This window comes from Perca flavescens, chromosome 3 (genome assembly GCF_004354835.1).
Source record: "Perca flavescens isolate YP-PL-M2 chromosome 3, PFLA_1.0, whole genome shotgun sequence".
NCBI classification, from domain to species: domain Eukaryota; kingdom Metazoa; phylum Chordata; class Actinopteri; order Perciformes; family Percidae; genus Perca; species Perca flavescens.
Window position 1 is genome coordinate 38,997,484 of NC_041333.1, and position 16,574 is coordinate 39,014,057.

General features: G+C 40.4%; 2 protein-coding genes across 2 annotated transcripts in view; one reads left to right on the top strand and one right to left on the bottom strand.

Moving 5' to 3' along the window:
- The window catches only part of LOC114553116 (zinc finger protein 271), a 687,947-nt gene that overhangs the window by 255,134 nt on the left and 416,239 nt on the right, over nt 1-16,574 (top strand). The gene's annotated exons all lie outside the window — the stretch shown is intronic.
- Nucleotides 1-16,574, bottom strand: part of LOC114552951 (zinc finger protein 493) — a 60,892-nt gene that overhangs the window by 15,650 nt on the left and 28,668 nt on the right. The window contains exons 2-3 of the mRNA XM_028574046.1: nt 10,390-10,555; nt 6,246-7,027 (exon numbers count right to left, since the gene is read on the bottom strand). Of these exons, the coding sequence (XP_028429847.1) occupies nt 6,246-7,027; nt 10,390-10,555 (948 nt within the window). The remainder of the gene's footprint in view (nt 1-6,245; nt 7,028-10,389; nt 10,556-16,574) is intronic.

A 16,574-nucleotide genomic window follows, 5' to 3' on the forward strand; every position in this document is an offset into this window, starting at 1 on the left:
CTCTGGCTGTTCCTCTCTCTGTCCCTGTAGGTTTTCTTCCTCCTCCTCCTCCCCCTCTTCTTCATCCTCCTCACCCTCAGGAATCTCCCTCTCTGTGTCAGAGCCCTCCCTTTCATCACATGCCCTCTCTCCAACCTCCCCAGACTCCTCTGGCTCTCCCTCTTCCTGCTCCTCAACACCTTCATTTGTTTCTCTCACTTTTTGGTTTCCTGGGGCTAAAAAGGACGCTATGTCCCTTCCTCGTTTCATGACAACTATTAGAAGAAGAAGAAACGGAGGGGCATGCATTACATCTCGTTTCCTAACCATCCCTCCCTACTTAACACGGGCAGATAGCCTGTTGATTACTTTACTCAAATGGATTTATTATCGCGATGCAACAGCCAAGATGGATGAAGTTCCGTAGTTAACAACCCAGCATTGTGTAGTCCTAGCAACGAGACTGAAGTCCCTTCCGAGATGAAATGGTTGATCTTACCAACAGGAGAACTCGGAGCTCCTCTGCTCTCTCCAAGAGGAGTTGCTGTCTCATTCACCGAGCACCACCACACGCTGCACGCTGCAGCCTAGTGTTTGGGTGCGCCGCTCTAATTTACCCGTGTAGAACGTTGCGTTGCACATTAGTTCCGCTTTTGCCGCTCGCGTGTAAAACCATAATAAATTCATAATGTTTTATTTGGTCAGCACGGGGGGGCACAGGGGAGGCCAGGGACATGTCTAGGGAGGGACGGGCCTCCCCCGACATGCCTCCGTGTAGAACTGCCACTGTTAAGGGACTGGGACATCCTACCAGAAACGGACATTATCTGTCCTGGAATTGTTACAGTGAATAAAACTTGTATAATCCAAAACTGACAAAAAAATACTAAATGGGTGATTTCTGTGAGTTGCGCTTTAAAGGAATATGTAATATTAGGTCCTTGGATGTTTTATTCTTAATTAAAAACACTTTTGAAAATTACAAATCCTGAAAAAATTTTAACTAACTTGTGTAAAAGTGTTATTTAGAAAATAAATAGGTATTCATTAAAAGTTTGAGTTGTTATCAGTATTAAATAATGTACAGCACTTAAATAATTAAAACAATTTGTAAGTATAAAGAGAAATAACTAAATATAATTTAAGCATTTAAATGTATGTTTCCACCAGAATCTATTTAAATAAAATAGCAATTTCATGATTATTAAACACACTTCATTTATAGTCGATAGGAAAAGAAAAAATATATATCAACTGTTCCAACAACAATCATCACTCTGGTTTGGTTGAAATAAACTCTTAATTCACCCATTGTGAATTAAGAGTTTATTTCAACTTACATGAATTTACATGGAGTCTGGTGGAGATATGCTGGCTCTATACACGCTAAAAGTCCTGATTATTTACATGGAGTCTGGTGGAGATATGCTGGCTCTATACACGCTAAAAGTCCTGATTATTTACATGGAGTCTGGTGGAAATATGCTGGCTCTATACACGCTAAAAGTCCTGATTATTTACATGGAGTCTGGTGGAAATATGCTGGCTCTATACACGCTAAAAGTCCTGATTATTTACATGGAGTCTGGTGGAGATATGCTGGCTCTATACACGCTAAAAGTCCTGATTATTTACATGGAGTCTGGTGGAGATATGCTGGCTCTATACACACTAAAAGTCCTGATTATTTACATTGAGTCTGGTGGAGTTTGGTGATGGTGATTTCGGGGCTGTTTCATGTTAAACTAAAAGGATCTTACTCTTTAACTAAAAGCTCTATCTCTGTAGGGATCCATCCCATAATGTTGTCAGACACTTAGAATAATAATCTGAGTCTGTCAGCGGCAACAACAGAACTTTTAGTGGATAGAAACTTTACCTTTTAATTAGGAGTTTAAACACAGACATAACAGGAAGAATAAATCCATCAAATCAAGTCACAAATAATCAGCATGTGGCCTTGTTTTATTTCATTCATTTTGCATTTAGTTGTTCCACATTCCCAGACATTTAAAACAATTCAATCATTGAGGTTATTCTACAAGTCAGATGAATAAATCAGCTGTTTACTATCTGACCTGGTCTGTTTCCTGCTGCTCCATCATTCTTTAGTGTCCTCTGGAAACAGTTTGCTTTCTATTTTCTGACTTTGTATGACATCATCAGTGTCTTTGCTTTCAGTCTGAACACACCTCAACAGATTTAAAACCACATTCAGTCACAGAAAATACAAACAGGGAATATAACATGTCAGAAGAAGATTATTAAATGAAAAGTTCACACTTCTCTCTCTTTCTCTGTCTCTCTCTAAAACAAATCTGACAGCATTTTGGAGCATTATTATGACCATATCTGTATCTAAAACAGTTAGTTGTGATGCTCAGATTGATTTTACATTCACTTGGCTTTGGTACTGTCCAAACCTGCTGGAGTCTGTGATGAAGACTGAAGCTAAAAGTTCAGATATAATATTCACAAAGTCAACATGAATTAAAGTGGTTGGACTCCCAGTGTGTGTGTTGGTTGGCTGTCCCAGCTGATTTCTGCTGATTGGAAACATCTCCAACTTTCCATCCGACAACTGAAGAAGGAAAGTGAACCGACAGCAGCACCTGTCTGTCCATCAGTCACCTGGAGGGGGGGGACACGTGCTTCTGCTGTTCTGCCAAAAAGTGATCTCAGCCCCTACCTTTACACTGAAAGGTTGTTACTGCCTCAAAAATACTGGATTTCAATTCTATCTGACAGATTATAGCCCACAAGAACTTAACCAGTTTAAATACATTCTTTAAGAAGCAATACATCCATAAAATGCACGTTTCCACTTGCCAAAAAGGAAGGACTCAGATGTGTTACTGAAGTAAAAGTAACAATACTACAGTGTAGAAATACTCTGTTGCAAGTTGTAAATGTAATGTTTAAGATGAGAACGAGCAAACAAGACACATGTTCTTGTATTATTAATCACAATAATCTGCGTCAGATTGAGACCAATTCAAACTGGAATAAAAAGTGACAAAACTAAAATATAAAACAGAATTACAAACATTTCAACTCAGCTAAACATGAAAACAGTTTAAGAGCTTTCTTGTTTTCAACAAGTTGGAGAATTTTTGCTCATTCTTCTAGATAATTTCCTTACTAGATTTTATTAAAAGCATTTAGAAACATTAGACTATGATGATGGTTTATAGAAACATTTTCTTTCCGAATTTTAAATATTTTACAATATTATTCAAACTATAAAGGACATAATAGTAACCAATAACCGTTGATTATTTTTTAGATATTCCATATCATTAAGTGTTTTTAGTCCAACAGATCAAATGTTGATAATCCCAGAGATGAAATCAGATGAATGTTTCTGTGTTTGAGTCTCAGATCTGCTTCACAGTGCAGAGTGTGTGTGATGGTGAACAGACTGAACTTTGATTTCAGCAGCTGATCTTCAGTCAGTGTTTCTGTCCACAGGAGAGACTCTCAGTCCTGCAGAGGACACAGAGACACTGAGGAACCAGGAGAGACTCTCAGTCCTGCAGAGGACACAGAGACACTGAGGAACCAGACCAGAGGTGAAACCCAGGATAAAGAGGTTTAGTTTGCAGAAGACCAGCAGATATCACCATGAAACTCTGCCAGTTGATTACTTACATTCAGCGGAGAATAAAATGTATTACAAGTTTTCTGTAATTTAATGCTGAAATATGCAAATTAGGCATTATCTAATGAAATATGCGCTAATTTGCATATATTTAAAAAAACGAAATCTGAGTATTGGATAAAGCCACGTTCAAAATTATTTTTTCATTGTGTTCACATATTAGATGGGGGGAAAATTACAGAGGGATTTATGGATATCTACTTTTGTTATCCTGTAAATCAGAATATACTGTCAATAGCCTTAAAAAATGATTTTCGCCATGTTTTTTGAAATAAAAAGGTTATATAAATCAGGCTAGGAATAATATATTTACAAATCCCTCTGTAAATGTCTTCATAATATAACTATGTACAAGACTGGAAACCTTGGTGTATAAAGGTGCTACTGAAGTGGAGATTCCGTACTTGGAGTATGAGAGAAAAGTAATTTTGAGAAAACGGACTTTAAAGATTTTTATAGCAAAATTCCACTAATTTCTATTGAAAGCCATGAATTACAGACACATATCCCTTCAGGTCCAATTAAGATCCATGTATCACACGGTTTAACATCCAAAACTCATTATTGCTTCATCCATCACTGATCTTAACATCCAAAACAACACATCAACATGGCCTTCAACTGAAGAACATTACATCACAAACTTCGAACTGACAGAACACAACCATTACACAGCCTGGTTCCCCCAAGTTAGTTTACAGTATCCATATCCATGCCAGTACCATATGTAGGGCCCTCCTCCATCTCCTGCTGGTGTCGTCTCACTTTTTTGGCTGTGCTTACACTTTTATGGCTTTGCACTGGTGGAATGGACACTATTGGCTTTTGAGATCCTAACCATGTCGTCATCCTTCATTGCATTGACAGTCTGTGCTCTGAAGCCACAATTTCTCCATCACAGCCAGCATGGCAGAGGCACCCTCAGTGAATGTAGAAATAGCCTTCACGGCTGCAGCTTTTGGACACTGGGCCCATATGACCAAGTTGAGGCATGCGTTGGTATTCTGAGTGCCTCCATGCTGCACTGTTACTGGACATCCGGTGATACACAGGGATGAGCTTCTTATGAATCATTCAAAAGACCAATATTTAGAACATTGGAGAAAAGCAGACTAAATTGTTATTTGACACATTATCTTCACACTGTCAGAGATACGAAGAAGAGACGGATCCTGACTAAACACAGACTCAGTGACCCACCAACTGGGTTAGACAGACAGGTCAGAGAGAGAGAGACAGGCTCAGTGACCACCAACAGAGGTGCACTTCCTCCTCCACTGGGAAAAAGTATCTTCACTAAGAGAATTACACCGTGGAAAAATAGCTAAAAAAAGTTAACACCAGAAAAGAAGCTGGTAGTTCTCCTAGGAGAGGGGACAGCAGCTCTACTGACAGCTAAACATGGATCTGTCTGCCACAACCTGAGGGACTCACAACCACTGACGTAGGATCCCAAAATTACACATTTGTTTAGTATTGTAGAGTAATTATATTAGAATAGTATATATGTGACACCTACATATTTAATATATGACATGTAGGCTATGAATTTCTGTAAACTGCTTGGAGGGAGAGGGAGAGAGAGAGAGAGAGAGAGAGTCAGTCTAATTACCTCCGCTGTCTGAAAACTCCTGTTTTCTGAACAGACAGTTTAAACATCAACATACTATGTGAAGGCATTTCATCATCTGCTGTCTTAGTGTGTAATCCCCTGGGTCTTCTTGCTAATGACAACTCTTTCCGTCTTCTCAGAGATGATTTTTCGTCTTCTCTGAGATGATTTTCGACCGTTTGACGCACTTCTTTTGACATTCTGAACTACCGCGGAAATGTCAGAGCGCGTCATGTGATGATTCTAAGCAAATCACGTTGTCAGAAATTGGCATCAGCCAATGAGATTACGCATTTAGAGTTAAATCCCCCCTTTTACTTTGATGATTGGTTGCTGATGAAAAGGAAATGACTATATTTGGATCCGACAGCATTGTAGAGGAGAGAGAGAGCTTTCCAACGGTATATGAGATGAAAGGGTACAGACAGCTCGGAGCAGCAGGATGATTTAGAACGCCAACTTTTGTTGAATTTAGGAGAAATCTACCGATGCAAACCTACAAAGTGTAGTAAAATAAAGACCTTAATGTGTATTTTTTACTTTTTTTCACCACAAGTCTGAAAGAATAAATGTTATTGAAGACAAATAGCCCAAAATCGCAAAATTGACCAGTGGAAAAAAAACGATGTTTTTGCCTGCCGTGTCTCACCTTAAAAGAAGGATTAATATTACCTTTTGTGATATTAAGTTCAACACTTTAGTAATAGTATAATATTGTAAAACACATTTTTCATCAGTGAAATGTTATTCCATGTTGCTTAGTTTAGCATTTGTTTCACATCCAAAAGCAGTACAACTATCTTTTTCTGAGTCTTTAAGATCAATGTAATGTGTAATGTGTAGTCCAAGCCAGGATAACATCCATGCTGTTCAGAAGATAAAGTTACTGCTGGTCAGCCTTCAATGTGGAGAGAAGATCAGAAAATAACAACACAGCTATCAGGGCATGAGGAGGAGGCAGGAGGAAACAGCTTGGCTCGGAAACATGTTCACAACGAGGCAGTGTGAACGCGCTGGTGTCTTTTAAGGTGACTACTCTGAGAAAAAGTTTTCCCACATTGTTCACACCTGTGAGGTTTATCTCCAGTGTGAAGGTGTTGATGTGTTTTAAGGTTACTAATCTGAGAAAATGTTTCCCCACATTGTTCACACCAGTACGGCTTCTCTCCAGTGTGAACACTTCGGTGACATTTAAGGCCAGTGCTCTGAGAAAACGTTTTACCACATAGATCACAGCTGTAAGGCTTCTCTCCAGTGTGAATGCGTTGATGTGTTTTAAGGTTACCACTCTGAGAAAATGTTTTCCCACATTGTTCACACCAGTACGGCTTCTCTCCAGTGTGAAGGCGCTGGTGTTTTTTAAGGTAACTACTATGAGTAAAACTTTCCCCACACTGTTCACAGCAGTAAGGCTTCTTTCCAGTGTGAACATGTCGGTGCTTTTCTAGGTTACCACTCTGAGAAAAGGTTTTACCACATTGATCACAGCTGTATGGCTTCTCTCCAGTGTGAACACGCTGGTGAGATTGAAGGCTACCACACTGAGAAAAGGTTCTACCACATACATCACAGCTGTAAGGCTTTTCTTCAGTGTGAATGCGTTGATGTATTTTTAGGTCACTCTGTCGTGTGAAAGCTGCCCCACACTGATCACAGCGGTGTAGATTGTCTCCAGTGTGAACTCTCTGATGAATCTTTAAATATCCAGATGTTGTGAAGGATTTGTCACAGTGTTGACAGTGGTAACGTTTGGGTCCCTCTCCTCCTCTCCGTTTCTATAGCAACAGACAAACAGAGAGAAAGAAAGAGTTAATGACAATCTTCATAAATCCTGGACTTGCTCTCACTCACAATTTACACTTTTCATACAATAACTTGCAGTTGCAGACATGTTATTATGGAAGCAAATGTACTTTTCATAACTTTTAAAAAGTTCAGAAATATTCTACATTTTTCAGGCAAGTTTCCCCATTCAAATTATTTGCAATTTAAAAATTAAAATTCAGTTTTACTTTCAGTTAGAAATTCCATGGTAACTTTAAAATAACACAAATCTTTCAGTAGAGGTGTTGAAATTAAAGATGCAGTAGGTAAGTCTTATAAAACTAACTTTCTGTTATATTTGCTGGAACTGACCCTATGTTCCAGTAGAACTACATGAATTTTTTAATATAAAAAAACAGCTCCTCTGGCACCTCCTACAGCCTGTAATGCGATTGGCAAAATTCCACCGCTCCCGGTTGATTTTCTCCAATCAGGGCCACGGGTAGGGCTGGGCGATAAAACGATAACGATATGTATCGCGATAGAAACATAATCAATATCAATAGAAAATGCGGTCGATAAAACGTTTGATAACTTGTTTTTCTTCATCAGAAGAAACCAGAGGTTGTGAATCAAGTTTGGTTGCATGAACAAAGGCCCTCACTCTCTGGCAACCTAGCAACGTGGGGAGTGACACTCTAACAGCCAATCATGTAACAGTATCAAGTTTGGTTGCGCCACATCGCTGTCTCGTGTTCTTCAATAACAGAACCGGCATGGAGTGGAAAGTGAGTGCCGCAGCGAGCGAGGAAATCGTTGATAAAACAGGAAAAGTCAGTATGGCAGTTTTGGGGATTTTATAAGTCTGACCGTAGTCAGACCAATGTAAATCAGACCAACACTGGTAATACCATAAACTTGTTTTACCACTTTAGCCGCGCTCACACTTTCGAGCACAGCCGTATTCGCCATCAACGTCCAACAACATCTGCAGCTGCAACACGGCACAAGCAGCAGACCACCATGGAGAGGTACTCTGCATCAGCGCCTTACTAAACGCTACAAGCAGCAGACCACCATGGAGAGGTACTCTGCATCAGCCTTACTAAACACTACAAAACTGCATCACTTACTAAACACTACAAGCAGCAGACCACCATGGAGAGGTACTCTGCATCAGCGCCTTACTAAACACTACAAGCAGCAGAGCACCATGGAGAGGTACTCTGCATCAGCGCCTTACTAAACGCTACAAAGAAATAACGGAGGCAGACATGCTGAGCACTGTCCAGAAGCCAGGTTACCAACTTAGCACTAAACCTGCAGAAAATAGTTCCTTCTCAGGTTTCTTATATTTAGCTAACACTTTGCACTATTTTATGACACTTTATTAAGCACTTCTTACTTATTCTTTAATTTTGCACCTTAATGTTAAGAGATAATTGTTAAGTGTTCATTGTGATTTTAGACCTGTTTACATTTGAATTATTTGAGTGTTTTCCATGGTTGTGTTGACATTTCTGCTTTTACAACTGAGGGGATTATAATCAGAGCAGGGTTAAGTTTAAAATAAAAATGTTTAAATTTAATATATTTTTCTCCTGGTCCTTATTTTAAATAGGTAATAAAAAATATCAATAATTATCGATATCGACCGATATGAAAAACTTATATCGTGATACAGTTTTCAACCATATCGCCCAGCCCTAGCCACGGGGGGGTGTCTATCTGCCTGTCAATCACGGCTCGGGCACACGCATATAATAGCGTTCTCCCCTCCCCCTTCCCCACGCACGAGCTGCAGGTTTCCCAAAACTCAGGTGAATATTGGAGTGGCTTATCAGAGGTGGCGTGAGCTGTGGGATTTTAAAGATCTGAAGAACGATGCAGACGTAGCCACATTTCTTCTTGACAGGTAACATAATTACCATGAATGATTTATCTTTCACTTGGTTATTAGTAGTCAAAAGTCCACAAAGCTACGTTGGTGAGGATAATAGTAACGTTTGCACAGTGGTCGGTCTGATATGATGCTGAAATGTTAGTTAGCATCGTTTTACTGTTGGTGAGTAAAGATAACGTTGTGTTAGTGTTTAGTTATTGAACATGTTGTCTGACATGCCAGCAGTTCTGTCAAACTCTGTTGTGTGGGAGGGGCTTAGGAGATGGTGTGGGCTGCAGCAGAAAGGGGGGAGGGACTGAGAAGATGTGGTGTTGAAATTTGTTTGCAAAGTCCTGGATCTTCCCAATCTTACCTACAGCAGCTTTAATCAGATAATCGATGCATCGGGATGCGGACATGGACGATGCAGTGGCCCACCATAATCAATTATAACTCAATGACGTCGCTCGTTAATTTTCTGGCCGCGGCATAAACATTCAAATGAAAAATAACATTCTCAGTAGCCTAGCTAACCCGTTTCACACCCACACACAAACACACAGACAGGCAGACACACAAACAAACAATAACAACATTTTTCTTTTTTTTTCCTCTTGGCCAGCGTGGGTGTGTGTGGGTGGGTAGGTGTGTGTACAGTGGTTTAACAGGGTTTGAGTAAGTTTTACATTGAAATACTGTAAGAACGAATCATTTTGTGTAGCTGGAGTGTTTTAAGTGGACACTGATAGATATTTGAAGGGTGTGATTTGTGGTATGTTTTTTTTTGTTATTCAATCTAACGGATGAATGTTATTTATACATTTAAGTTATTGTTCAGTAAACAATACCTTTTTTTTTTTAAAGAGTTGTCTGGGTTCAGTTATTCCAATACAGCACAATAGATTTGCTGGTTAAAAGAAGGGTGGTATATGACTAATTCAAAATAGGTAAACCTTAAAGGTAGCTACTTTAAAGAAATGAACCCAAACACTTCATCATTCCAGTCTAAAGTTACGTATTGCAGCTTGGGCATTGCACTTGACAATGCAAGTCTGTCAAGTCAAATATCTTATATGGCTTTAATAGAAAAATTCATTTTGAAGCATCGTGATGCATCAAGATATCGAATCGAAGACCTGATAATCATAATCGAATCTGGAGATCAGTGAAGAGTCACACCTCTACCTTTGATACATTCTGGGTATTTTTCATCCTCTAAATCCCAGTCAATTTCAGTGTTTCCCAGACGTTGAGAATTTACTGGCGGTGGTGTGTGGCGCAGGATGTGATGGCGCCGTGTGTGATGGCTAGGTTTAGTAATAATTGGTTCAGTTATAAACTAGTCAAAAGAAGGTGAAAACTATACAACATTATCAGATAATCTAGAAAGAAAAAAATTCCTCCCGTTTTTGCACTGTTTTAATATTCATTAATATTGAGATTAGATTTCTGGGACTCTTCAGTCTGGAGTAACCTCTTTCCTTCTCTCACCTCCTCCTTCTTCCTCTTGCTCCCTCGCTCCTCTGAGTCTCCCGAAGCCTCACTGACAACTTTCCTCTTGTCCTCCTTCTTCTTCTCCTCCTTGCGTTTCTGCATGTACTCGGTGATAAGGTCGGGGCAGTCCAGGTTGTCTTGAGGCTCCCATGTGTTATCCTCACTGGAAAGGTGGGTGCAGACAGAAGAAATTCTTTGTTTTTAGGAAATACATTCTCACTCTAATTGCTAATTCTTATTATTCCTTTTTTCTATTGCCATTTTGTAAGATTATTTGATGGTATTTGAGGGCATGATACAATGCCAAAGTTTATGCTGTAGATTATATATATATATATATATATATATATATATATATATATATATATATATATATATATATATATATATATATATATATATACATACATACACATACATACATACATACACACACAGTACAGGCCAAAAGTTTGGACACACCTCATTCAATGAGTTTCCTTTTTATTTTCATGACTATTTACTATTGTAGATTCTCACTGAAGGCATCAAAACTATGAATGAACACATATGGAATTATGTATTTAACAAAAAAGTCTGAAATAACCGAAAACATGTCTTATATTTTAGATTCCTCAAAGTAGCCACCCTTTGCTTTTTTATTAATAAGGGAAAATTAACCCTGACAAAGCACACCTGTGAAGGTAAAACCATTTCAGGTGACTACCTCATGAAGCTCATTGAGAGAACACCAAGGGTTTGCAGAGTTATCAAAAAAGCAAAGGGTGGCTACTTTGAGGAATCTAAAATATAAGACATGTTTTCAGTTATTTCACACTTTTTTAGTACATACCGTATTTTCCGGACTATAAGTCGCACTTTTTTTCCTACTTTGGCTGGTCCTGCGACTTATAGTCAGGTGCGACTTATATATCAAAATATATATAATTTAACATGTTTTTACATGTTAATTCATACTGAAAACATTACCTACAGCCGCGAGAGGGCGCTCTAGGCTTGTGACAACTAGAACGCTCCTCCTAAAGACAACTGAGAAAGAAAAGAGATAACAAACTGCAGGTAGTAAAATATGCAGCCGAAAACGGTAATCGAGCAGCAGAAAGAGAGTTTGAAATGAGGGAGAAACTTATGAGGGAGACTGGCGAAAAGGTGACTCTTACTGCAATGAAGAAAACAAAGAAAGCTAATCGGCTAATCGTGGGCTGAAAGCAAGATGGCTAGAGCTGGAGGAACGAGTCTGGAGGGGCTCGTTCACGGTGCAGTTACGTCTCCACGCCTTTTAATACCTCCATGCTCCACGCCCTGGTAGCTAGTTGTTCTGTGTGCTATTGTATAGTTCAATAACTGTTAATGTGTTACGTTAACATACCGGACACCTACCGTATTCAGCGTATTGTTCTGTGTGCTATTGTGTAGTTGAATAACTCTTGTATTTATAATCAAAATAAATGCGACTTATAGTCCGGTGCGACTTATATATGTTTTTTTTCTCTTCATGACGCATTTTTTGACTGATGCGACTTATACTCCGGAGCGACTTATAGTCCGAAAAATACGGTAATTCCATATGTGTTCATTCATAGTTTTGATGCCTTCAGTGAGAATCTACAATATATATAGTCATGAAAATAAAGGAAATGCATTGAATGAGAAGGTGTGTCCAAACTTTTGGCCTGTACTGTGTGTGTGTGTGTGTGTGTGTGATATATATATATATATATATATATATATATATATATATATATATATATATATATATATATATATATATATATATATATTCAGGACCAACAACACCAAGTATTAATATTATAGACTTCTACTTACTCTGAGAACCCCTTCCATTTCAGCAGGAACTCTACTCTTTCCTCCACCACTCTGCGGTCCAAAACCTTCTCCACCACATACTCCTCCTCTTCCTCCTCCTTCACTGCTGCTGCTGCAGGAGGTGCTGCAGGCTGCTCCTCCTCTTCCTCCTTCACTGCTACTGCTGCAGGAGGTGCTGCAGGCTGCTCCTCCTCTTCCTCCTTCACTGATGCTGCTGCAGCTGCAGGAGGTGCTGCAGGCTGCTCCTCCTCCTCGGTCTTCTTGCCCTTCTTTCCTGCTCCAGTCGCCAGCTTGACGTCAGCTGAGGGCTCCTTTGGTAGACCCAAGGGGGAAACATGCAGAGATAATTATACAAGGGTTAGAAGAACTAATGGGAGGTGGGAGTGAATTATAGTTTACCATGTTTAACTATATTCAAATGTTCTGTTTGAATGGAGAAAATGCAAGGGCTGATGAGGTGACCAATCCATAGGACTTCAGAGTGTGAAGTATCTCCTGCATTACAACTGAAATAACTACTAAAATGTTAGCCACAAAAGTCATTAACTGGAGCTACAAGCTACATGCACAGTAGCCTCAATCAACGACAGTTCATTTACCAGAAAATCACCAGATGTTCCTCACCTTGCAAAACTCGTTTCGGAAAACAACAACAAACTTTGAGCTAGCAAGCTACACACTGAAAATGGCAAGTTTAGGACAATGTTTTGATCATGCAAAAGGCAGGCCAGGGGGCTGTTTCACGAAAGCAGAATTTATAAATCCAGGATAACTGATAAAGCGAGGCTTGACCTACTCTTATCTGTGCAGCCTGGCTTGGTGCGTTTCACGAAGGCCAAGCCAGGCTGAGGAGGAGAGACTAGGTCGAGTCAGGCTGAAGTATTTTGGATAGATGAGCGTTCACGGCTTTCCTTACCAGACTGCGATGTCGATAACAGATTTCCTGATGCTAAAATGGAGAATTCACATTGGTCATACTTTATACAGAGCGAGCAGCAGCTTCTTGTGGAAGTATGATAATGTGAAACACATTATTTGTAAAAAATAGAAACATGGCCGCTGTAATGAAACGGCGAGAGTAAGCGAGGCAGACGATCACGGAACGACTGAATATGTAAGCAGCCTAAAAATATACATTTACTGACCACTGCTCTGAACTGAAACCATCATAATCATACCATTCAAGGATTAGGTTACTAGCACAAATTAACAGTTGTAATCTTTGCCTTAAAAGTAAGCAGAAGATAATGTTACTCAGTAAATTTACCATGAAGATCCATTTTCTACAACGCTAGAATATGATACATAAATATCTCTCTCTCCCTCTCCCTCTCTTTTAATGCAAAGTGCACAACTGTTCGTTTTTGCAAATGACAAGTGACTGATGGTTTCTGTTAAGCGCAGTAGTTCATGAATGTATATGTTTAGATATATCATTCAGTCGGTCCGCTGTTATCTGCCACGCTTTTTCTCCTTTTTTTTTTTTTTTTTTTTTTTTTTTTTTTAAAGAGGCTGAGTTTCCTTCTCTACATATTATATGATTTGCTCCCTCGTATATATGGACATAGAACAGAAAGAAACTGAAACTATGAAGAGAATTAAGTGATAAATACAATGCACCCAGCCAAATATAAGGTCAAAAACCACTGAGTCCTCTCCCTGTTGTTACGGGACGGTAGAGGAGTCTACACTATATAGTTATTGGTCCAGTGAACTAAGACTATAATTTGAGAGGATTGTACAGTTAGGATGTTCTTAAAAATGTACAATCCTCCCAAATTATAGTCATAAAAAATACAAAGAAAATGAATCAACCAAAATAACTGAAGGTGCACTGGTATAGAAACACACATGTACAGCACTTTATATATTGCCCTTAGTAACTGACTTCAAGTAAAATACAATTGGCAACTTTAACAGCCTTTTCTAATTATCTCAACAACTGCAGTAATATATTCATCAAACTTCTAAATTTTGAAAGAATTTTGCAATCACAGACAGTGGATCTGAGACTTTTATTATTTGTTCGGTTTGTGTGTCTATATTTGAGAGGGTTGTCAACTCAATGCAGAGAAAGAAGTTGTAGTTAAAAGAGACCGCCGCACCATAGGCTAGTTAAGGACTGGCTTTGCTTTGCTAGCGTCGTTGCTAGGGTTGGTACAGAGTAGACCCGTACTAATATGGCACCTGTGCCTTAACGACCCGTATCTACCGGACCGAATAGCAACGCGGATTTCTGTACCTCATTTCGGCGCCACTGATATGCCTGCGTTGCTCTCTGATGCTCCGAAAACGAATGTTAGAATACCAGAAACATCGCAGCATGTGACGCTAGTTAAAAGGAACAAGCCGACTTATTGGGAATTTAGCTTATTCACCGTAACCCCCAGAGTAAGACAAGTCGATACATACCCTTCTCATCTCCGTGCGTGCTGTAACGCTGTCTGACGGTTCCAGCATTAGCTTAGCCCAGCACAGATCCTGCAGGTAACTGGTTCCAACTAGCCTACTGCTCCGAATTGTGACAAAAGTGACAAAATAACGCCAACATGTTCCTATTTACATTTTGTGATTTGTAGAGTCATAGTGTCTACAAAAAACAACGTAACATGAGACATAGCCATCTTCTAACAGTAAACAAACTGGGAACTATATTCTCAGACAGGCTTGCTGCGAGCATATCACTCCACCCAAGTACTATATTCTTCCGCCTGAGAATATAGTTCCCGGTTTGTTTACAGTTAAAAAATGGCTGTGTCTCATGTTATGTTGTTTTTTGTACACGCTGTCACTCTACAAATCACAACATGTAAATAGGAACATGTTGGCGTTATTTTTGTTATTAGCCTAGCGTTAGCTAGCAGATGGATTAAACACGATTAAAATGCTGACAGCTAAACAGTGTAAAGTGTGATTTATTTCAATGTATAGGATCCAACAGCAGTATGTTAAGCAGTGTACAGCTGCCGTTGTCTACTTGTTTGAAGAACAACACAGACGGTGCGTTGCGGTGCATTCAAAGTTGTTGTAAAACGTCACTTCCGTTTCCGCCCGACTTCCTGTTTCTTGTTGCAGACGACAACGGCAGACGCTTAACGCTTAACGTCTTGCGATTTAAAGTCCTCCACAACGAAATACAGTCACTAATTACACCGTTTAGCTGTATTTTAACCAGACCTGTCTGGCCGCAGTTGTTTGCAAAACTTTCCTCCGCTCCGTTAGCTAACGTCTAGGTATTTGTTGTGCTAACGGCTAGTTAGCCTACCTGCTAGCGGGAGTTAAAGCGAACCACTCAGGATTTTGCCTCCTGGGGAATCTATTCTATATTTTGGTAAGCAGTAACGGACTATCCACAGCTTGCTAACACAAGCAGGAGCACTTGCATTGTATTTCGACTTGTGAAGGTTTTTAGGTTTTAGGAGAAGGCCTCCATCAACGTTGCTACTAGCTAAACTAGCAAGCTACACGATGCCCCCCCTCAGCTGTTCACCTGGCTGTGACTCGTGCCTCCTGTTCAGCCAGAAGATAGTGGAACTTGAAGCCAGAATATCGACTCTCCACCAGATCAAGGCAAGTGAAGAGCTCCTCGACTCCATTATCATTGGAAGTTCCCCTCACACCTACACTGACGGATGTTTTGATTCCACTGTGCCCTGCAATACTCTCACCCCACCACACACTAATACAACCTCTGTCCCTGCTGTCTCTCCTCGGCTTCTGCCGAGGACCCAGCCAGCTCTGCTGACCAGCTCCACTCCACACCAGCCTGAGCCATGGCGTGTAAGCAAGCACCAGAGCAGGCGGTCAGGACAACGCTCAGCCCCAGCCCAACCCCTACGACTAGAAAACCGCTACAGCATTCTGATGAACGATGAGGAGTTCCCTTCTCTGCCACGTCCCCACGCAGCTCATCCTGGTCCATCCACACAGTCGACGCGCCCATTGAGGGCGGACTCTCCCCCCTCGGACTCATCAACCTCCACGCTGGTCATCGGAAGCTCCATGGTAAGGGACCTCCACATTCCCCCTTTACCTAGCGGTCCCTCCAAGGTCTACTGCTTCCCCGGTGCCAAGGTCCGTGACATCCGGCACAAACTTCCCGGCATCCTCGCCCGCCACGCCAAGGTCGACAACATCATCGTGCATGTGGGCACAAACGACATCAGAGAGAAACGGTCGATAGCCCTCCAGGAAGACTTCACCACTCTCCTCTACACCCTGATGGGCACAGGTAAGCGGATTGTCATCTCTGGGCCTCTACCTACCTACAGGAAGGGTGCGGAGAGATGGTCCAGACTGTTCGGGCTGCACACCTGGCTGGAACCACTCTGCACTTCCCTGAGCATTCCCTATGT